Consider the following 23298-nt stretch of genomic DNA (forward strand, 5'->3'; position numbering starts at 1 on the left):
TTTGAAAAAAAACAACAGTGGGCCTTTGAAAGCAAGACATAACTGCCTACACATCTGGGTTTAGAAGATTGTTGGCTAGTTAACATCCACTGGACGCCTCCTGCAAGCAGGCATAGCTCTGCACACATCAATCTTGCCGTCAGGGCGACCCGAGCAGGTAGTTACAATTATTCTCATTTTACAGATGGGGAAACTGAGTCACAGAAAGGCTGAGTCACTATTTGGTGAAGATCAAGTTGCTGCCAAGGGGAGGGAGTCAGGATTCAGATCCAGATGTCATGGTGCTGCATCCGTGACCATGATGTGGGGGTGACACAGGCTGGGACTCAGAGATGGGGACAGCGGTGGGCTGGTGCGTCATCATTGACACAACTCGATAATCTAGGGCTCGCATGGCCTTAGGTCTGCGCCTCCTAATGCGCTCTTCCATGCTGAAACACGCCAGCAACCCCACGGAGCGAAGAATGGCGTATGCTAAGTGAGACGGGTTTGAGCGGTTTTCCTGGGGCACCAGTCTTTGCTGACGCACCCTTGCATCCCCCCACCCAATGAGGTGCCTCTGAGTACTTTTCTGGGAAAAGCTCTTCTGTCCTCAGATTGTTGAAGGGACGCGTGTTTTACTGAACTCTAGATCAGTGGCGGGCAGCCTTCCTGGGAAGGGCACAGAGGGCATCGACTTTAGATGGGTGGCCAGATGGCCCCGTTAGGAACGACCCAACTCCGCTGTTGGAAAGGCAGCTGCAGACAGCAGAGTGAGAAGCAGCGGTGTTCCAGTGGCCCTGTGTTTACGAACGCTGAAATTCAAATTTTATACAACTTTATGACACACGCACGGCAGTATTGTGCCTGTGATTGCTTTTTTTCAATTGTTTAAAACGCAAAACAAACAAAGAACAAAACTATCTTAGCTCAAGGACAATAAAGAGCACGTAGCAGGCCCCGCTTTGGCTGATGGAATGTAGACCCCCGGGCCCCCAGTCTCCAGCAGTGGTTTGCGGTCCCAGGGGTGCACGTGTGTTAAAAATAATATAAGTGCAGCCACTTTAAAATGAAATGGGAGCTTCTGTCCCAGGGGAACTGCTGTGCATGTCTTGTGCCTCAAACCTCTGGAGTGTTGAAAAAGGGCAAAATAACCTTTGGACCAGGACTCAAGAAGTCTGTGTCCCAAAGAACGTTGCAGAGATAACAAGAAAGCAGGTCTATAATGAATACAGTACGGATGACTGGATCCCGAGAATAAAGTTGCCTGCTAAGAAGGGCTCCTGGTGGCTAACTGGGCTCAAATAAAAAAACAGAGCCTGCCATCTGAGCAGCCCTTATAAAGGAGTCCCTGGGATCCTATTTCAACCAATGGAGTGGAGGCTTTTCCCATCCAATCGGAGCTGTGCAGCTATAGCCATCGGCTTCTTCACCCACCAACAAGAAACAGATCTATTCTGACCATTAGGACAGTCAGTACTTTTCGACCAATCAAACTTCAAGGATTTGGAGTCCTCATTTGCATGCGGAGGAACCAAGCAGGGGCCAGTGGTGGGGATTTCCTGTCCATCTAAACCAGCTCCCCTCTGGCTCTGGAAGTGCATTGTCCCTTTCCATGGAAGACCAAAGACTGCATGTCCCTGGCTGAGCTGAAACACTGAAGATGTCTCGTGGAGCAGAGCAGATCAGCCCAGGTAAGGGCAGGCTGGCACAGAATGGGGCAGACCAGACCAGTGCAGCAAAGCTGACGGGCACGGAACAGAGCTGCTTCCAGCTGCCCAGGGCTGCCTCCCAGCGGCGCTGTTTCCACCACCCTGTTCTATCACAATGGAGCTGTTCTGCACCAAATGAAATGTCTTCCTCCATGGTACCCCAAGCTGGGGAACCCTGTTGGTGTTGAACTATCACCAGCAACCACTGTGACGTGATTACCAGACTGAAAGTGACTGCCAACCACGACTGCCCGACTTACAATCAGCACCGCTTTCTTGGCTGATCGGCACTGACCTTCCTGTAATTGCCCCCTTCCCTCTCTCATAAACATCCCTCTCATTTGGTCCCCTAATAGAAGCACTATTGAGGCTTTTGCCTGAATCAGAGCTTCCCAAAGAGCTGGTCTCTTTGGATCTCAGATGAGCGCTTGTTGTCTTTCATGTCGGCTTCTTCTTTTTTAGGTTAACACACGTCATCTGACAATTCGTCACACACGCAAATGCTCAGGCCCTCTGACAATGGGCTGGATCAGAATCTCCAGACCTCCTGTAGAAAGTCTTCTGAGTAAAAGCAGACACAGTAGGCCACCAGAACCACTGGTCTGAGGCCATTGCTCTGATGACTCCCGCAACAAATGCTAAGTGTCATATGCATGTACCAGGAATACAATAAAGTAGTATTGTTCTCCTTCATGGATGCAAGAATAACCCTTCCATAAGACAGGACAGGGCAGCCTTCTGACAACGGCCTGCTTTTAAAAATACAATTGCTATCATCACATCACGGCCCAGAACACACACGTGCACATGCACACACACACACACACCTGAAACAAAATGACATAAAGCAATGTGTACCCTTAGCCCATGAGATACACTCTCTGTTGTTTCCTGTTCTACTGGATTTAACGCAATAAATTGACGCTGCAATCCACCAGTGGACGGTGGCTCCTGGTTTAACAAACGCTGCAGTAAAGTGTGCTCACCAGCGCAAACTCCTTGTTGAGAACCATCTGCTCCACCAGAGAGGACTCGTTGTGGAAGAGGTGGGGCTGCATGTGGCTCCACATGTGGGGGAACCACCAGAATTCGTCCACGGACCGGAGCAGCAGGTCATCGCCCTTGTCCTCCTCCTCCGTCCCTGTAAAATGCAAGGTTACAGAGGCCTCAGTGATCATTTCCTGGTAGCTTAAAGGTTGTTTGTCAGGTTTTTGTTATTTTTCTTACCACTGATGCACAAATCCAATTTTGTGTTATAATAAAAAGATTGCCTGTAATCTATATCAGAGGCCACGGGGTTGGGGTTGGGATGGGGGCAGGGGCCAGGGGGTGGTTGGGTGTGGTGGTTCCCGGTACAAAAAGTTGCTGAAATTAGGTCATCAGAGTATTTAGTCACTGACATTGTTTAGAATTGCTAGCCTATGGTGGGAACACAAAAACAAACTCTGTTTTAGACTGTTTGCTTTTGTTTTAAAATCATGTCCTGAGAATTCTCTCCCTTGGTGCACGCATATAGAATCCTAATCTATTCTTTTTTACTCTTAAAATTATTCCTGACCTAAGTCTAACACTGAGCTTAAAATTTAACTGATGAAATTTGTTAATGTTCTTGTGATTGTAAAAATAATATACGCAATTGGAGAAACGTGGAGAGCACAGACCTGTGATGCACAAGGCTCAGAGCCCAGCACAAAACAGAGACCATGTTCTAGGACAAACCCGGGGAAATATTTTGGTGTCTTTCTTTTAAACCTTTCTCTACTTATTTTTTTTTCAAGTTGAGCCTCATCCTGCATAAATACTTCTGTGTGTCTTTACGTTTTTAACTGAACATTATGAATGTGAACATTTCCCCTTTTGATATCAATACCTCATCAAACGTAAGCGATGAATCTGTTGACACATGAGAAACACGACTTGAGACTTTAAAGCTACCACTCAATTCCCATGCTCTAGAAGGAAAATTTGTTAGCGGTGCCCAATGCACAGAAAAACAAAAACAATAAATAAAAAAACAAAACCACTTGTCATGCCAAAGTGGACAAAAATAAAAAGAAAACAGTAACTTAAGGCTCAGGGAATTCCCTAAGTTGCAGCTTTTTAAGGAATGTTTTGACTGTATGTAATTATTCCCAGTATTTGTACAATTTTACAACATTCAGCCCGATTTTAAAATGGTCTGAATTGATGACGTGAGCATTGATTCCTATTTAGGCTATAAATACTTCACAAGATAAGAGAAGCCAAATACAGCCTGGCTTAGAGAGTGAGGTGTATTTATTTGGTTTATTTATTTTTTTATTTTCAGGGGGATGACTGACTTTTATATTCTTTACTTAAATTAAACAAATAAACATGAGTGTATTTTTTAAAGACATCTTCTCCAAACGTTCTACCATAGGTTCCACAGTCAAGAGTCCATTGGTTGTGTTGCAAGAAGTGTCATGACCGGTTATGCTCACAAAAATTAAGGGATCAGGGGACGTGCAGCCACTCCTGTATTTTCATCCTTTTGTCTGGTGCATTTTCACCAAGGACATAGAAGTTGGTTTTGCATCTCATCTGCATCATGGAACAACTTTCATGGACTTGTTGTTTGCTTTTCTGATGTTCTTGTTTAACCAAAAAGGATCAAATGCTTTTTTTTTTTTATCGCTTCATATTCATCTTGAAATCTCCCCTAACGTTTGTGAGCAGTATAGTTGGTGTTGATCAAAACCAGGATCAGAGCCTCCTTCTCCCGTTTGACTTGACGATGTGATCTTGGAAAGGAACCTTCCTGAGGCTCCATTTCCTGGTCTGAAAGTGGGGACATAAATAGGTGTGGCACAGCGTCTCTTTGGGGACACAGGAGAGCGATGCGTTCAAGCGCTCAGTCCGGTACTTGCAGAGAGTAGCACAGTCATAGCTATTAGGACAGGGGTCTCAAACTCAACTCAGCATGTGGGCCGCAGAGCAAGATCACAGCCGTTCGGCGGGCCGCACTAGGTCTACAAAAGGCAACTGTTATGCAACACTTTTCTCACTGCAGTAGAAAACAAAAAAAAAATCAGTACAACAAGCACAATCGTACATGCAGTTTACTCAGTGTCACAAAACGACCAGAAACTGTAGTTCGCCTCACAACTGCTGTTAACTAAGCTAATATCTAGCTAAGATGCTAGAGAAATGAAAAATACAAGTAGGTCCCTAGGCTTACTTAATTTTATCCGAAATATTTTAAACTTCGTGGATTAGTCTGCGGGCCGCACAAAATTGTTCGGCGGGCCGCATGCGGCCCGCGGGCCGCGAGTTTGAGACCCCTGTATTAGGATCTCTTCCTCTTTAAAATAATATCCGCTGTCTTTTTACTTGCAACGCTCTATATGTATATATTTTTAAATGCTCTCCAAGACATTCCCTGCCTAGACGATTCATTTCTGACCGTCAGGGATTGGACCCCTTTCGCCTGCAGGGTGCTGGCTGCGCCCTAGAGCAGTAAAGAGTAAGTGATTGAGTTTAGTCTGCAAGGCAGTGGATGCCAGAGCTTCCATGGTCTGCTAAGTGCACGCTGACTTAGCATGAGTGTATCAGTGTCTGTACAGTCCCTGGGGGGTCGTCCACAAGCCACCGTCCTCGAAGTGTGTGAGGGCCCCCCAGGCTCTGAGTTTGGGGTGCTGTCACCACTATAACGACTGTTCCTACACAAAGAGGAAACAGGTTTGGGACACAAAGAAGTCCTAAGAATAAGATTGAGCAGACAGGAATTCTTAATTTTTTGCTACCTTTCTTTAAAATGGTAGTGCTACAGACTTTTACTTCCTTGACTTCTATTAACCTCTCAGGAATCTCAAATACTGAGATCTGAATGAAGAAAAGTGGATCACACATCCTCAGATGGACTTCAAGCAGGAAGTGTCTTTGCTAAGGACCGAGTATTTTTCATGGCCGTGGTCATGGCCGACTGGGGCAGAGATTAGGAAGCTACTTCATGTCACATGCAATGAATGACATGATACGTCTGCCACCATCCTCTGGGCTTGGAATCTGGAATGTTTGAGAAAGGGCACCACAGCCTTCCCACACCCTGACAGCTACTGTGGGTGCAGGAGGGGGCATCCTTAATCGAAGGAAACTTTCGCAGACTACCGCTATAAGCAGATGCTTTGCCGTATAAAAATCTTACTGATTTGTACACCAGAGAACGTGTTAGTGTATAAACACTGCCCACAAGGCTGAGAGTGGTTGTTCAAATCTCTTTCTTCCGCCTCGTGGGTTAACATCTCGTCGGTGGGGTACTTGACATGGGTGGTGTGATCCAAAGCCACGCCAGGCCAGGTCCCGACCCCGGAGGCCGCCTAGTGACACCAAGTCACGCCCAAGGGACTTGACTTGCAAAGCAGAACTTCCGATGTTATCAGATCCAGCTGAATGAAATTGTTCAATTCTCATTCACTGTCAACCTATTTTTCTACACAGACTTGGTACTTAACTTCCACGTGAGAATACAGCTGGTGGTTCGTTCGTGCTCATATTTAACACAAGTTACAGACCGTGGAAGTCTTTGGGGTCAAACTGAGCCTATTTGGGCTCCTCACCTGATTCACATTCAAGTCTACACTGCCATTAGTTAGAAACAGAGTGTTTTTGTTCTCATTTAAAAGTTGCTTCCTTTTACTTTCCTTGACGCCCAGGAAATAAGAACTGTTTCAGTTCCGAAGTAAACAACGGGAGAATGTATTTCTTTGTTTTCACTTTTGATAGATGTGTGTCATGGGATATGAGTGTGTTTCTATCAGTTCTCAAAGTCTGCCACAAGAAGAGTGATTTTAACAAGATCTGGGCTATTGGTTAATTCCCGTAAGGTGCCATTTACCACGGAGGTAAGCTATACACAACTCCCGTGCCTGCATTATCGCGGTTGTACAAGTGTCCAGCTTGTGGTTTGCTCATCACACAGGAGTGTTGTCATTCCTGAATGATAAGAAGATGTTTTCTAATTTTCTTTTCACACTGAACCTGGTAAGGTTGCACAAAGTTGGGTAGAGAATAAACTGATTTTGAATATTATACTAAATAAAAATAACTGTGTTGACATAGAAATTAATGAAAAGCTGTCAATATTTCCAAAATATATAAAACCCAGAGACATGTGACTTGCTCACGGCTTATTTTTGATAATATTTTATATATATATAAAGTTTTATATATATATAACACTTCTAAAAGTAATAATCATAAATGCTCCCCTAGCACTCACAACGTGCCATTCTAGCATCGTGAGTCTCCTGCTGGAGAAGGCAGGAGTTCAGGTATAAAGGGTCCCACAGCAAGCGGAACGTCAGAGCACGGATCTGAACAAAAGCTGATCTTGGAACCAATGCTTTACACAGAAAAGCAAACAAAACAAAACAAAACAAAACAGAAACAAATATACAAACAAAGGAGAAAAAATGTAACTCTTAGTTTCACTTTTAGGTTCAAAGTTGATCGTTTTAGATCAAGTCTTTCTTTGTAAAGTGAACTCTAACGGGAAAAGACCAGTCCTAACCTGATTTGCCAATGTTATTCACGAAGTCACTGAATGAGTCGTGTTCAATGGATTATTGATTAGAAAGAGCAGGGATTGTCACCTCTGGAAGTCCTGTCCTATGAGAATCACCTGCAGCCCTTCCTCCGGCTAGAAGGCGCCACCCCCCCCCCCCCCAGGCTGCAAAGCCCTCACGCCTTCATCGAGCAGCCAGAATATTTCCAGACTGAAATATTTTACTCACAACTCCACACTTTATATATATATATATATATATATATATATATATATATATTTTTTTTTTTTTTTTTTTTTTTTTTTTTTTTTTTCTTTTTTCCTTTTTAATCCATGGCAAGTCCTTCCTCCTGTAATTTGGCGCCTGCGAGGGGCTGGCCTTTAAGGGAAGGCTCAGCCACGTGTCGGTTTGGGGGGACTGTTTTCAGCATGCGAGCAGAGGAGAAGGCAGGGGAGCTACACGTCAGGGAAGCCACCTCAGACAGGCGGGCTCTGCCCTTGCAGCGCTGGGCGTGTGTGATTAAATGTCTTCGGAACAGTGCGGCCCGTCACTCAGCACGGCACAAGGTGCAGCGGGGACGTCAGATCATCCTGGGAGTGAACGGACAGTCCTGTGACAAGGCTCACAGCTACACACGTAAAACTCCATGCAGGAAAGCCGCTGGGTGGGGTAGGGGGTACTGTGGGCTCGAGTGAATGAGAGTGAGCTCTGTACGATACAGCAGCACCCTGGACGTACATGATGGGTGCCTTTCAGAACGTAGCAGATCAGAGTTGGATAATTTTGGGAAGGAAATGAAATTCCCCAGACTTACAAATTTATATATATATACAATATATTGCTTAATCTGTAACGTGTGCTATCACCACAGCATAATAGAGGGTTCCTTCCATTCTTTCTGTTAGGTTAGCGCCAACCTACAGGCTCGAGGCGGTCTGTTTCAGAGATATCATTAAAATGTAATTTTTTTTTTATCCTCCTCGAATAACGGTCCTTGTGATACTAAGTTGTTGCCGTGCGTTTCCTGGGGGATGTGCACAGCGCATGCGCTCAGGGCTATAACGGAGAAAGGATGAGAGATGAGCTCTGTCAACACAAGCTGGGACCATCGGGCCGGCCTGGGTATGAAAAGCAAATGAAAGCTGAGCACTGATCCAGATATATTTCAGCCCCAAGGACGGCTTTACTGACACTACTACCCAGCTATGTGAGGCACAGTCGTCGTGTTCATGTGAGCATGCCAAACCATCCGTGTTTTTCCTGTGCATGCGTGAGTAGACACAGCCTGTAGAGCCATGTGCTTTCTGACATCATTGTCAGAGCTTTGGAGACCTGAACTTGTTTCTCTGGGGTGGGTGGGTGGGGGGGTGCCTTGAAGAAGATTTACAAAACCAGGTCCGTTTTCAAATGGTAAGCTGGAACTGCTTTGCCCGTGCTGGTAGGAGGACCCCAATCTCTCTCTGCAGAGGGTCCTTTTAAAACAGGCAATCATGTGATTCATCAGCTGGGTTCAAATACTAATTTCCCTTCCATCTCTTTAAACAGCTTTCCGGGTTTCAAAGCATGAGGGGAGAAAAAGCATGAAAGAAAAGTCAAGACGAGGTCGCTGCGTCAACACGCTAACTAGTCCTGCCAAGCCTCTTCGGGGAAAACATTGTAAAACGCCTCTTTGGGTCAACGAGCTGCATCTATGATCAGTAAAGATAGCTTTGCACGGGACATGTTTAATGAGTCAACAAATGACAGGCGTGCTTAGGTAACACCACACAATGTGAAGGGAGCGCGGACTCACACCAGGGTGTCCAGAAAGCTGCAGCCAGCAGGTGTGCTGCCTGGAAACAGGCTCTAACACACCCCGTGGGCTGTCTGTGTCATTGCTGTGAGACAGATCCTGCTCTCCTGTGAACTGCTGCCACCCACATGGCTTTCTCCACACGACTGCTGGACATGTTAATACTGAGATGCAGAGAATGAGAGTCACCTTCTGGAGCTGAGGGTGACAAGTGTCAGAACACAGAGGTGTGTGTGGACACCAGTCACCTTCTGAGAACTTGTGGCATGGCTGAGATGTGAACGGACGCACAACTGAGGCCGGATGGAGATGGCAAAAAATAAAAAAAGATAAAAAAATTGCAAGCCTGATTGTGACGGCTTTATTGCATGTTGGGCCAAATTCTCAACAACGTCTTTGAGGGAAGGTCCATTGGAAAGGATGACCTTTCCAATCCATTCATTTTCACTGAGGCTATAAAATTCCTCTCTCATTAACAAATATTGTTTTTTTTTTCCAAAGAAAAATAATAGTTTACAAAACTGTCACCTCAACTACCGACAATCTAAAACCAGTGTCCACTGTCACGAGTGTCCAGGGGTCACTGTGCTGTCCGCTCACACGGTGGCAGGAACTCAAGGCGTGCAGTAACGCCTGCCCAGCGGCTCTGGCTTTTTCCACTGAGCTCCTCCTCTCCTGCCCTTGCTCCTAAAAGCGCATCTGTCCAGCAAGCCAGCACACTGACGTTGCACCTGGTCCCCTTAGAATGCGCCCGGGCTCCCCCCGCGATCAACCGGTGAGCCTGGCCGTCCTGCTCGCCGGCCCCACGGCGCGGGTGCCCCCTGCTCTCCTGTCTACAGGGAGCTGTGAGGACACCAAGCCCCTTCTTACCTGTGTGGTAAAACTTCCCTGAAAATCCAAGGTTGAAGGTAAAGTTTGCAACCTGAGAGCGCAGTAAATTTTGGGTCTCTAGTAATGCCTGAAATAAATAAGAAATTAACATGGTTTTAGAAGAATAAATAGGAAGCTGTGGGATGCCTCTTTTTCAAATGTGGATGCTTGAGGGGAACAACATGGAAACGGCCTTGCTTTGGGGTTTTGTTTTAGTTTTTTTTTTTTTTTTTTCCAATGGGCTCCCATTAAGTGCTAGTCCTCAGTCAGGTATCCAGTCACTCTGGTGACATTGTTTATGGAAGTTGACCAAGTTCAGCAGCAGTTAAGTCCTGAGCACAGTCTAGGTCACCCAGAGGCAGTTCCCTAACACACAGAGAGCTGGCGTCCCTTTTCCTGTCTGTGCAAGATTTCTGGAATTCCAAATCATTCAACTTATTTCCTTGGAGAATTTTTTTTTTTTTCAGAATGACTAGCTATGTAGACAAGTCCTGTAGTTGCTGGTAGGGAATAGGAAGGTAACTCTCTTTGAGTTGCTGAAATGTGAGTATTTTCTCTCACTGGGCTGACTGCCTCGATCATTCTAAAAGGCCTGATTATTGAGTTTAAAAAAACGTTGGTTTTACTTTGCAAACTAGAGAGCAGCATCTCTTACGTAGGATGCTGATTGCAAATCTTGAGACATGAACAGACAGGGCAGGTAAGACCCAGATGGCCAATTTTAGGAAGAAAAAAAAAAACAACCTCTACATGTGGCCCCAGTTCCCCTAATTTCTTCATTTGTAATTAGTCCCTGTGACTTTTTTTACTTCAGACAGGGTAAGAATTTACGGATCATATCCCACAGTCACACCCCGTCCTGCAAGTTTTCTGCCCACTGGTCGGGTGTTTGCACCTGCTGCATAACCCAGAACTCTTACATCCTTGGGCTTTGTTAGTTGGCTTATTGATTCAGCTACTTTTTTCCACTTTTTTTTAAATATAGATTTTTAAAGAGGGCTTATTTTGTTCTGACAGAAATGAGACACTCATTTCAAAGTCGGAGTATTAATAAGACAGCTTCCTGGTGATTCCTCTACTTGGGGCGAGGTGAGCAAAGACCCAGAGGTGTGGAGAGTTTCTGTTGCATCTTATCTGAGAGTTTGCTTCAAAACTTGTGAACCTAACTAGTATTTATTTCCCACCAATCAAGAGTACTCTCTTTCAAATTAGTTTAATGAAAGAAAAAAGAAAAAAAAAAAAAACCAAGGGGAAGAAAAAAAAAAAACAACCAAATCACTAACAGGTTGGTGAGCTCTAGAGTCAGCGACTGTCCATGGTTATACTGGGTACAATCCTGACCGATCTGGTTTCAATATTATCAATAAAATTGGAACAGGAAAAACAAACCAACAAACATAGATCCATCTGTTGGACTTGGTTTTGTGAAACGCCTATTCCTGAAAAAGAACAAGTTCGCCTGACCAGGTGGTGGTGCAGTGGATAGAACATCAGACTGGGATGCAGAGGACCCAGGTTCGAGACCCTGAGGTCGCCAGCTTGAGCGCGGGCTCATCTGGTTTGAGCAAAGCTCACCAGCTTGGACCCAAGGTATCTGGCTCAAGCAAGGGGTTACTCAGTCTGCTGAAGGCCCACGATCAAGGCACATATGAGAAAGCAATCAATGAACAACTAAGGTGTCACAACGAAAACCTAATGATTGATGCTTCTCATCTCTCTCCGTTCCTGACTGTCTGTCCCTGTCTATCCCTCTCTCTGACTCTCTCTGTCTCCGTAAAAAACAAAAACAAAAACAAAAGAACAAGTTCAAGATGTAAAAAGGTGGAGGTACATGTCAAGTCTGGTGGACCAGCTGAGAGGACTGGTAACAAGTCCCGTGTAAATAGTCTTTTAACACCAAGCCACCGCACGGCCTCTCTCCGGGAGGTCCCCCTTATTCTGGCTTTCTGGTTTGATCGCTGCACTGTCCCTGTGCTCAAGCTGGTGACCTCAGGGTTTTGAACCGGGGTTTCCAGGGTCCCAGGCCCCTGCTCTAACCACTGCACCACCGCCTGGTCAGGCAGAACCTATTTATATTGAGAAACATAAGTGATTCCTGTGGCAACACTGTCAGATAATTATTTAATTGCCAGCTGTTATTGCTGGTGCAAAAACAATGACAAGCTATTGCTGGAGGAAGGGCGGCCTAGGGACCTACGTTTCCGCGGGAAGGGCGGTGAGGCCCAGGGAAATCTCTGGAAAAGGGGTAGTTTAGTTGCTCTGTGGGAAGGAGAGGCCCAGCACGGGGCTCTGGGAGCGTGTGCCAGGCGTAAGGGCCAGGGGCACCGGCAGGTGTCAGGAAGGACCCGGCATCTTCCTGACACGCCATTTCTGCTTCATCTCACCGGGCAGTGATTTTCCACGAGGTGTTCTGAGAATTTTTACCTGACTCTTTAATCAGGGGCACTTCCCCCTGTGACTGTCAAACAAACAAACAAACAAAAAATGAGAACAGCCACACAACAATAGCCGTCTGGTGCAAATGGATCAAAATGATACCTTTTTTTTTTTTTTTTTTTTTTTTGTCAGAAGGCCAAAAGTATATATATTTTTCTGGTGTGCCAAAGAATTTTAGTAATTAGTTTACGTGCCAGGAGACAACGAAGGCTGAGAATCGCTGTCCCGAGGAACGGATTCCTCCGCCTGCCTGGTGAGAAGGAATTGTAGAAAAACCCGAGAGGGCGCGGGAAAGAGATTTGGGAGGTTCCTGGGGCATTCGGCCGGGATGTGAAATGCAGGCTCCGGCAGGTGGTCCAGGGACAAGAGAGAGGGGACAGTGTGCTGTGAAGGCCTGTGTGGGTATGGACGGGGCAGTGATTCCGCCCTGACTCGGGTTTCTGGTGTTCAGTGTGGTGGGGTTGGGGGCGCTGGGGCAGGTGCTGGGGGAAACCAACCCCGTCTCCTCCCAGGAAAGCACCTTCTCCCCAGGAGGCCGGCTGAGCCTGTGGCAGGGGGCTGGGCAAACAAGTGTGCTACAAGTGTGTGAGGCTGGCTCGCTTGCACTTTGCCTGACTGGTGCATGAGCAGGGGGCAGCACCAAGGCTATAGTCTGTGTAAGGCTGCAGGCGCTCGCCCTCAGGGCGGTAGATGGTAAAATGCGGATTGCCTGCTGCCATTGGGAGGGGCCCTTGTTTGCTGGAGAAGGGGTCCCCCACCCCTGGTCTGTTTGCTGATGAGTCCTGAGAGGGAGAGGGAAGCGGTTTTCCCTGCCTGCTTGTCTGCCGTTGCAAGACTCTAATAAATGGAATGGCCCACTGTCCAACGGCTCCACATTCCTGTACGGTGGGCCTGGATCCAGTGGGAGCCTGCATGGCCACAGCACCACCGGCCTTCCACAGGGTCTAAGACAGGGCTCCCAGCCCAGGGTCTAAGATGGGGCTCCCTGCCCAAGGTCTAAGACGGGGCTCCCGGCCCAAGGTCTAAGACGGGGCTCCCGACCCAGGGTCTAAGACGGGGCTCCTGGCCCAACAGCGCCAAGGCCCCAGGATGGAGGGTGAACCAGGGAGCTTGGTGCTGGGGACACAGACACAGAACACAGGCTCAGGGCACAGCCCTGCATAGTGGGAAGTGACACCCTGGTGCCGATAAGGACCCAGGCAGAGGGACGAGAAGAATGGAATGCTGGCGTGCCCTTGCAGTGTGACATCAACTCTGGTCACGTAAATGAGTGGTTTGCATTTTCTGCTGGAGGATCACAGAGCCCAAGGAAGATGACATCAGTCTTGAGGCCGGAGCTGCATTTATGGTGCTGTAACCTTTATTGGGGCTGTGTCAGCCTCAGTCTCCATGCCCTGGCGTCCCTCCCTGGTGGCCGTAGACGGGCTTCCCCATGCTCTGAACTTCGGTAGAGGACCTCAGACCTGCGAGAGGAGGAGGCGAGATGAGTGGCGGCTCTCTGCCCAGCAGACTGGCCCTCCCGCTGGCATGGGGACCCGTCCCGCAGCATGGATGGACACACTGTCCTGTCCTCTCCAGCCCGGTCTCCTCGGTGGCTCGGCCTGGGTCCACACAGGTCGTCTCAAACTCTCCACACCTGTTTTGATGTTCTTCAGGCGCTACCTCGTTGACTGGGATTTCGATTCAAATAACTTTACATGGAAGACACACTGGTCCGACCCATCAGATAGCGTCCCTCGGCTCACTGGCACTTGAACCCAGAGCCTCTGGGCCAGGTCTTCCGTCACACCATGCCATTCGCTTTCCCTGTAAGCTCCGCTCCTACGTCCCCATCATGACCTGGAAGAGGCTTCCAGTTGTAAAAAGGTAATGATATATTGTAACGTCGGAATTCTGTGCCTCGTGGAGTGTCATTATTTCCTCGAAAGCTTTGCAGGAAGCAATGACAAAAATGACCGTCTTGTGTCCCTGGGACAGTAGGTGAGTACACGGCAGAGTGACAGTGGCCAGGACTGGACGGAGCCCTTCCTCAGGGGCGTGGAACAAAGTCGTCATTGTCAGCCCAGGGACGGGCAGAAGGCTCCACAGATAATTGGAATCAGACTCGGGGAGGGACACACCTGTGTGCACAGTCGGACAAACAGCGAAGTCACCCCTTCATGGGTGACGGGGCAGGAAGGCAGTTTGTCGCTCAACGACTCTCTTGGTTTCTCAGGCAGGACCTGCACTGGACAGGCCCCCATTCTGTGTTCCGGGGGACCTGGGAACATAGCCTAGCCCACCCCACATGACCCGACCCTGTGTTGAAGCCCACCTGATAGATATGCTTTGACTTCTGTTATAGCCACTGTTCCGGTCCGGCCAGGGGTCCATCCATGCAGGGGACCCGGGCTGCCCTCAGCGTGGTCATTGTGAATGGGTCACCATGTGCCAGGGGATGACCGGGAAACACTGTGGGCACAGAGGGGTGTTTCACACACCCTGACCCAGGGCTCATGACATCTGTGAACTTGGACAATCCTGTGAAAACTCACTCCATGTTCAAATGTTGGGGAGAGACCCTGTATTATCAGCTCACACTCACCCATGGAGGCCTTTAGTAGGAAAGTTTTGTATTTGATTTCGCTTTTTTCCTGCCGACTAGCAGCCTGCACGCGAGCCCCCACGTGCCTGACCCTGACACTGCTGTCTTGGCAGACAGCCTCAAGCCAACGGCCACACTCTGGAAGGGAGTTTCCTGAGCCAGGCCACCCAGAATAAATGCACATTCCTCATGTGGGCCGACGCTCTACCACTGAGCCAACTGGCCAGGGCCACAACCCTGCCCTTGCCTGATGAAGGACAGAGCTCGGCTTAGTTCCCCGGGGACACCTCTTCCACCCTGTATATGGCCTGCGCCCCGTCTGGTCTGGTCCCCACACTCAGTGTGGCCCCAGCAAGTCACAGCAGTCCCCCTGCCACACGGACCTCTCATTCTTCTCCAGCCACATGCCCTGTTCCCGTGCTGGCCGGCAGGTGTCCGGGCGCTGGCTCTACCGTACCATGATTTCGTTACATATTGTGTTGCAGTAGTTACAAAACACTCCTTGAGCACAGCGTGTCTGCTCTGTCCACAGGCCCCGGTTCCTCCACACACATTGGGGACATCTGATCTGCGGTCCATCAGGTTTGCAGGGTCCGGGAGGCCTCCGAGGGTCCAGCAGCCAGGCTGGAAAGCCTCTTTTCTCAGGCAGGGGTTCTGAAGACGGCAGGAACTCGGGATTTTCATTTCAAATCTCACCTTGACTGTCAGTTCATTTGAGAATTAAAAAAAAAAAGAAAATAAAAGCTCTTTTTCAACAACTTCCACTGTTCCTGTCCCATCAGAGTGATGGTTACCTCCTGAGACTTTTCTGGGGATGCTCAGGTTTTCATCCGCTTTGTTTCTGGGTACAGTACTGTTTTTTTTCTCTTCTGTGTGGTTTTGTTCACAATTTCTCATGACCCAAAATAGAAGTGAATTTCAGGTGAAAGTCCGGAGGACATTTCCAATGGCCAAGCTCCTCCTCTTACGGCAGATGCGTCATTCAGATGATGCTTGAAGATGAAAAACCGTAACTTGCAACTTGACTGCTGAACTCTCTGTTTCTAATGCAGCAGGAAGCGGGCTTCCCCGGGCTGGGATTCGCTATGTGAGTGGCGTGGATTGTGCCTGTGGCTGCCACCACCACGGCCGAGCATGCAGGAGCGAGCCCAGAAGGCGGGGGCCGTAAACACTCGCGTGGGTGGGAATGACCATGTGGCTGGGATGTTCTGTCTGACCGACCTCAACAAACACAGGCCGCTGACTTTGCTGGGCAGGGACACTCTGTAGACACACAGGACAGGTGGCATGCTGATGACAGTGGTTCACATTCCACAGTGAACGCACCTGTCTTCTTTCTGAATAAGAAAAATATCTATTTAAAAAATATATATATATGGGTTAATACTATAGATCCCTGGTTGGCACACTGTGGCTCATGAGCCACATGCGGCTCTTTGGCCCCCCTTGAGTGTGGCTCTTTCACAGAATACCACGTGTGGGCACTACTTTGATAAGGAACGTACCTACCTATATAGTTTAAGTTTAAAAAATTTGGCTCTCAAAAGAAATTTCAATCGTTGTCCTATTGATAGTTGGCTCTGTTGACTGATGAGTTTGCCGACCACTGTTATAGATGAATAAACAGGCTACATTTAATAGCAAATTTATTCCTTATTACCAGGGTCTACGACTAGGTCTACTAGGTATGTGATCACTTAGACTTCTTAAAAGAATCCTTCAATGATATTAGCATACTGACATATTTGCATGAAAGGACAGGTATGCCAAATTAAAAAAAAAATCAAAAATATCCCCTTGATAACTTCAGAAACAAGCAAAAACAAATTATTACTGATAATGGAATTGAAAATATAATGATGAGAGTTTTTCATTTAGTCATCGCAACAGCATAAATTCAGAATTTAACAAACAGGAGTTTCACAGGTGAAATGAGAAACTATGTATCTGCAAATGAACACCTTTGCCTGCAGTGACTAACTAGGCTTTAAGTGAATCCCAAAGCTTTATATCCACAAGAAACTGGGGCTTCCATTGCATTTATGGAATCATTTCTATCCTTCAAACAATCTCCTGGGTCCTGGGTCCTGCTAGCGTACCGTGGCTCTGTCAACATTCTATACATGATGCACATATATACTCCACACGTGAAAACATTTCTGTGTTAGACTTTTCTGTTACTTTACTCATGTCTGAATAAGTCCGACTGATTTTTTTGTGATTGGCTTTACGAGCTTTTGGAATGTTTTCATGTGACAGATAGATGGACATTTTGCAAGCACGCGTTCAGAACTTGAAATGCGTCTCACAAAAACCATTTCCTAAGGCGAAATACCCAATCCCGAGTCAGCCTTTACCCATGTGAGATATGAAAGCTTACTAATTGTTTAAGCTCCAACGTCGCAGAATTTCTCCTAACACTGCCAGCAGGATCCAGGTACATTATTATTTTGTTATAAATATGGAATAGACATGTGATTGTCTGTCTACGGCTTTGGTTCTGGATGCCACGACTGAAATAAAGTCTATTACAACGTGTGGTCCAGATAACATTTTGAGGTGGATTTTTCCTGGACCCAGCAGATGAAATCATGGTCTGGCCAGACTCTCCCTCTGATAAAAAACAAACAAACAAAAACAAACAAACAAAAAAAAACTTAAAGAGTTTCAAAGTGAACAAGCTCCTGTGAGTTCCCGGTGTCAACTCCTCAAGCTCAATGCTGTTTAAAGCTTAATCATTCATGTTTGTTCACAAAACAGTCTTGACATCATATGAGAAACACCTGCTCGTCTACCAAATCTACCAACTCCGCTTCCTGTGGAAGGGAGACATTTTTGAGAACAGCTGTCCCTTCCTGACAGGGAGGGAATACCCAGGACGTTTTCTGTGTCAAGGGATCCTTTAGAGTCCTATGACTGACTGGCATTGGTCACCCTTCACAGATGTTTAATTAAGGAATTCTGCTGTCATTTGAAGCAAGACTCTCAAATAAGTGAAATGCGCTACTGTGCTTTTCCAAGAAATACCGTATTTGAGTAGTTAATATATTCTAGATGTTTTGGACCCGGGGGTTCCACTTTGGGCAGAGCAGTTTGGACTGCCTTGGCCAAGACAGACAATAAAGCAATCAAGGATTACGACGACCCAATGTGATGAGTGTCGAGGGAAGCCATTGGAGAATTTGGGGCAGAGATGGGATGTTCCGCCACACCCTACATCTTGGGTCACTGTATGGAGAACTGACCAGGTAAGGAGAGGGCATGTATGGAGGCGGGAAGCCACTAGCCCCACTGAGACATGAGGGCGTTGGAGTGAGTGGTCCTGCAGGAGGGAAGTGGTCAGGTTCAGGAGATGGTTTGAGGATGAAGGTTCTCGACTGTGAGTGTCAAACGACAGATATGCTGCATGCAGCTGGCGGGAGGGCTGGATGTGGGTGTAGGGACTCCTGGATTAGTTCACAGACTCTGGGGATCAGAGGACCCCTGTTTGCAAAGCCCTAACTATATATATATATATATATATATATATATATATATATATATATATATATATGTTTATATGTATATATATATGTATGTATATATATATTCTGTGTGTTCATGAGTGCTCAAGAAGTGTGGGAGGAAAGCAAGCTTTTTTAAATATTTAGAAAAAACAAGGTTGGGGAAGAATTAGCAAGTAAAAACCCAGCTTTCACAATTTTAAACACAGAATGACAGGAGGGGAGATGTTACGTGCAGAGCAAACGTCCTATTGAAATAGTTGTCTAACCTTATTTAAGGCATTTGAAACAAAAACAAAAAAAGGAAAAGCATCTTACCAATCTTTCTATGTAAATATTATGATATAGCTGTCAACTATTAAAAATAATTCACGCTTTTCAGTCACTGAAGTGTTGAACTAAAACTCTTACTATTTTTTTTTAACTAGGATTCATTGAACATTAGAGAGAACTTACAACGTACTGGAACTTGTTGAAACGAAAGTCCTGCCCAGTCCAGTACTTCTGCAAATGGGGCAGCTCTTTACAACACGTCCAAGGAACTGCTTTCCCGGACCGTATTTCGTAGACCACAGGGACGTCCCATTTTATTAACTGACACGACTGTGACACTGAAAATATCTCTCACCTAGAGCCACGAAGAAGATGAAACCCTTTAAAAAAAACCCAAAAACCTCACTCTCACATTCTGTTATTTTACATTAATCTCTCATGTCGCCTTTGGAGATTTGGGGTCTTTATTCTTCCTAATTGCTATATCTACTAGGAAGGACAGATATTTTTCCACACACTCCTGTTAATTACTAACATATCATCATACACTTCTCTGAGGAGGAGGCAATTTCTGTTGTCGCCCATCACTGCGATTAGGGAGCCATTGGCCTTCCCTTTATGAAGTCCGTGAAAACGTCACAGCACAGACAGGGCTGACCGTCACCTTGTGGTTCCGCTCTGATGGGAAGCGCGAGGCATTGTGCGCTGTATGGGGTTATTTATGCGCCATGATCTGCACTGTTAGCTGCTAGATGTGGGCTTTCACCGCTCTGAGGCCCAAGCACACTCACCTCGTTTTCATGAGTTCGTTATTTGCTGTTGTCGGAAAGAAAGACAACAAATTTTCTTTCTTTTTTTTTTTTTTTTTGTATTTTTCTGAAGCTGGAAACGGGGAGAGACAGACAGACTCCCGCATGCACCCGACTGGGATCCACCCGGCACGCCCACCAGGGGGCGACGCTCTGCCCATTCTGGGCATCGTTATGTTGCGACCAGAGCCACTCCAGCGCCTGAGGCAGAGGCCACAGAGCCATCCCCAGCGCCCGGGCCATCTTTGCTCCAATGGAGCCTCGGCTGTGGGAGGGGAAGAGAGAGAGAGAGAGGAAGGAGAGGGGGAGGGGTGGAGAAGCAGATGGGCGCTTCTCCTGTGTGCCCTGGCCAGGAATCGAACCCGGGACTTCTACACGCCAGGCTGACGCTCTACCACTAAGCCAACCGGCCAGGGCCTTGTATTATTATTTATTAATTATTGTATTATTTTCCACACAAACAACTCTAAACCTACTTAAAAATTAAAAAAAAATTTTTTTAATTGATTCATTTTATTTTACTTTTTAAAATTTTTTTATTTTTTGTATTTTTCTGAAGCTGGAAACGGGGAGAGACAGTCAGACAGACTCCCGCATGCGCCCAACCGGGATCCACCCGGCACGCCCACCAGGGGCGACGCTCTGCCCACCAGGGGGCCATGCTCTGCCCCTCTGGGGCGTCGCTCTGCCGTGACCAGAGCCACTCTAGTGCCTGGGGCAGAGGCCAAGGAGCCATCCCCAGCGCCCGGGCCATCTTTGCTCCAATGGAGCCTTGGCTGCGAGAGGGGAAGAGAGAGACAGAGAGGAAGGAGGGGGGGGAGTGGAGAAGCAAATGGGCGCTTCTCCTATGTGCCCTGGCCGGGAATCAAACCCAGGTCCCCTGCACGCCAGGCCGACGCTCTACCGCTGAGCCAACCGGCCAGGGCCTAATTGATTCATTTAGAATGGAGAGGGGGCGGGAGGAGCAGGAAGCATCAACTCCCATATGTGCCTTGACCGGGCAAACCCGGGGTGTTGAACCAGCAACCTCAGCGTTTCAGGTCAATGCTTTATTGCTTTATCCACTGTGCCACCAGGGGTCGGGCTCTAAACTTACATTAGTCCCACCTTGTATATACTTGAGTTGTCTGGCTTTACCTCATTCCTACTTGTGTCTTATCAGTCTTTAATATCTACCTTTGATGGTGCGGGGTCCTCTGGATCAGCTGTAGCTTAGTCTCCTTTGGGGATCTATCTATTAGCAGTTTCCCTCTTCCTTCCTTCCTTCCTCCCTCCCTCCCTCCCTCCCTCCCTTCCTTCCTTCCTTCCTTCCTTCCTTCCTTCCTTCCTTCCTTCTTTTCTTCCCTTCCCTTCTTTCCCTTCCTTCCTTTCTTTCTTTCAGCAAGAGAGACAAAGAGAAAGAGGGACAGACAGGGACAGACAGACAGGAAGGGAGAGAGATGAGAAGTATCAATTTTTTTTTGTGGCTCCTTAATTGTTCATTGATTGCTTTCTCATATGCGCCCTGACCGGGGGACTCCTGCAGAGTGAGTGACCCCTTGCTCAAGACAGTGCCCTTGGGCTCAAGACAGCGACCTTGGGTTCAAGTCAATGACCATGGGGTCATGTCTATGATCCCAGGCTCAAGCCAGCAACACTGCACTCAAGCTAGTGAATCCATGCTCAAGCCGGTGGTTTTGAACCTTGGTCCTCAGCATCCCAGGCCCACGCTCTATCCACTGTGCCACCACTGGTCAAGCTGGAACATAAATTTTCTTTTTTCTTTTTCTTTTTGTATTTCTCCAAAGCTGGAAACGGGGAGGCAGTCAGACAGATTCCCGCATGTGCCCGACCGGGATCCACCCGGCATGCCCACCAGGGGGCGATGCTCTGCCCATCTGGGGCATCGCTTTGCCACAATCAGAGCCATTCTAACGCCTGAGGCAGAGGCCACAGAGCCATCCTCAGCGCCCGGGCAAACTTTGCTCCAATGGAGCCTTGGCTGCGGGAAGGGAAGAGAGAGACAGAGAGGAAGGAGAGGGAGAGGGGTGGAGAAGCAGATGGGTGCTTCTCCTGTGTGCCCTGGCCGGGAATCGAACCCGGGACTCCTGCACGCCAGGCCCACGCTCTACCACTGAGCCAACCGGCCCGGGCCTGAACCTTCAATATGTGAGATAGAATACATTAAAAAAATAACTTGATGAAATGGTTGTTTACAAAACAGCTCTGAACCAATCTCTTTTTTCTTGGAAGGAAACTTGGTTAAGAGGTTTGGTATGATTTGCATTTTGAGTGTAATGGGTGTTGCGTCTGCCATGTCATATAATTACTTATTCTGAATAGCTTCCAGTTGCCTAACAGTAACTTTCTTGCCTCTGAGTGGAAGAATAGGTGCTTGGTTTGCTGAAGCAGTTCTGGTACTTCATTTCTGCGCCTCCTTTAAGACTTCCATCACGCAACTGTGGGGGTTCATAAGAGGCCACCCCAAGTCCTTCCTCTCTGGTGTGTGGGCTGATCTGAGCTAAAGGTAACTGAAACCCAGCAGGCTCGAGAGAAACTTCTGCTTCCACCCCCATGCACTATCTGAGAGAATTCCGATTCAGAGCCTGGCCACAGTAAGAGGGGACACCAGACATGACTTCTTACCTAAGAGGCAGGGAAGACTCATCATGACTGTGCTCTCTGACCCTCTGCTGTGACCCTCTGATGACCCCACCCCCGACCCTGCCGGCTGACCTCCTTCCTGCTCCGGATGTCACAAACACCTCCTTTTCCCTTTCTGTCTCTGAACGTCTCATGTGTGTAGGGTTTCCCCTATGTATGTATCTATTTAATTTGGTCATTTCCTTTTGTTAGTCTGTCTTGTGTCAATGTGATTATTAGACCCCCTGAAAGAGCTCTGAGGGGCCCTGGCTGGTTGGCTCAGTGGTAGAGCATCAGCCCAGTATGTGGGTGTCCCAGATTCAGTTCCCAGGTCAGGACACACAGAAGTGCCCATCTGCTTCTCTATCCCTCCTCCTCTCGCTTCTCTCTCTCTCTCTCTCTTCCCCTTCCGCAGCCATGGCTCTATTGGAATGAGTTGGCCCCGGGCACTGAGGATGGCTCCATAGCTTTCACCTCAGGCACTAAGAAGAGCTTGGTTGCTGAACAACAGAGCAACGCGTCCTGGTGGGCATGCTGGGTGGATCCTGGTCAGAGTGCATGCAGAAGTCTGTCTCTTTGCCTCCCTTCCTCTCACTGATTTTAAAAAAATAAAAAAAGGAGCCCTGAGGGAAGAAGAAAGTTTCTTCCTCTCAACTCTCCCCTGATGACCTGACCAACCTCTTTAATAACGCAGCCCCTCCAGCTTTCACACACTATGCCCACCCTGTCGAACACTTTTTCTGCATCCCACAGGACGGAGCACCTTCAGTATACCGTGACATTCACTTACTTATTATAGAGGGTGACTGTCTCTCCCCACCCCAACACACTCACACACACACACACTCACACAGACACACACACACAGACACACACTCACATATACAGACACTCACACACACAGACACACACTCACATACAGACACTCACACACAGACACACACATAGACACACACAGACACACACTCACATACACAGACACACACAGTCACACACACAGACATGCACACACAGACACACACACACAGAGACACATTCACACAGACACACACACAGATACATAGGCACACACACATAGACACACTCACAGACACATACACAGACACACACAGACACATACTCACATACACAGACACATTCATACAGACACACACGCATACACACAGACACACACACATACTCACACACACAGA

General features: G+C 47.5%; 1 protein-coding gene across 1 annotated transcript in view; it reads right to left on the minus strand.

The window, feature by feature from the left end:
* LOC136405163 (bifunctional heparan sulfate N-deacetylase/N-sulfotransferase 4) overlaps window positions 1–23298 on the minus strand; it is a 165303-nt gene that overhangs the window by 64677 nt on the left and 77328 nt on the right. Inside the window, exons 3-4 of the mRNA XM_066384255.1 lie at window positions 9879–9966; window positions 2678–2832 (exon numbers count right to left, since the gene is read on the minus strand). Coding sequence (XP_066240352.1) covers window positions 2678–2832; window positions 9879–9966 — 243 coding nt within the window. The remainder of the gene's footprint in view (window positions 1–2677; window positions 2833–9878; window positions 9967–23298) is intronic.

This window comes from Saccopteryx leptura, chromosome 1 (assembly GCF_036850995.1).
Source record: "Saccopteryx leptura isolate mSacLep1 chromosome 1, mSacLep1_pri_phased_curated, whole genome shotgun sequence".
NCBI classification, from domain to species: domain Eukaryota; kingdom Metazoa; phylum Chordata; class Mammalia; order Chiroptera; family Emballonuridae; genus Saccopteryx; species Saccopteryx leptura.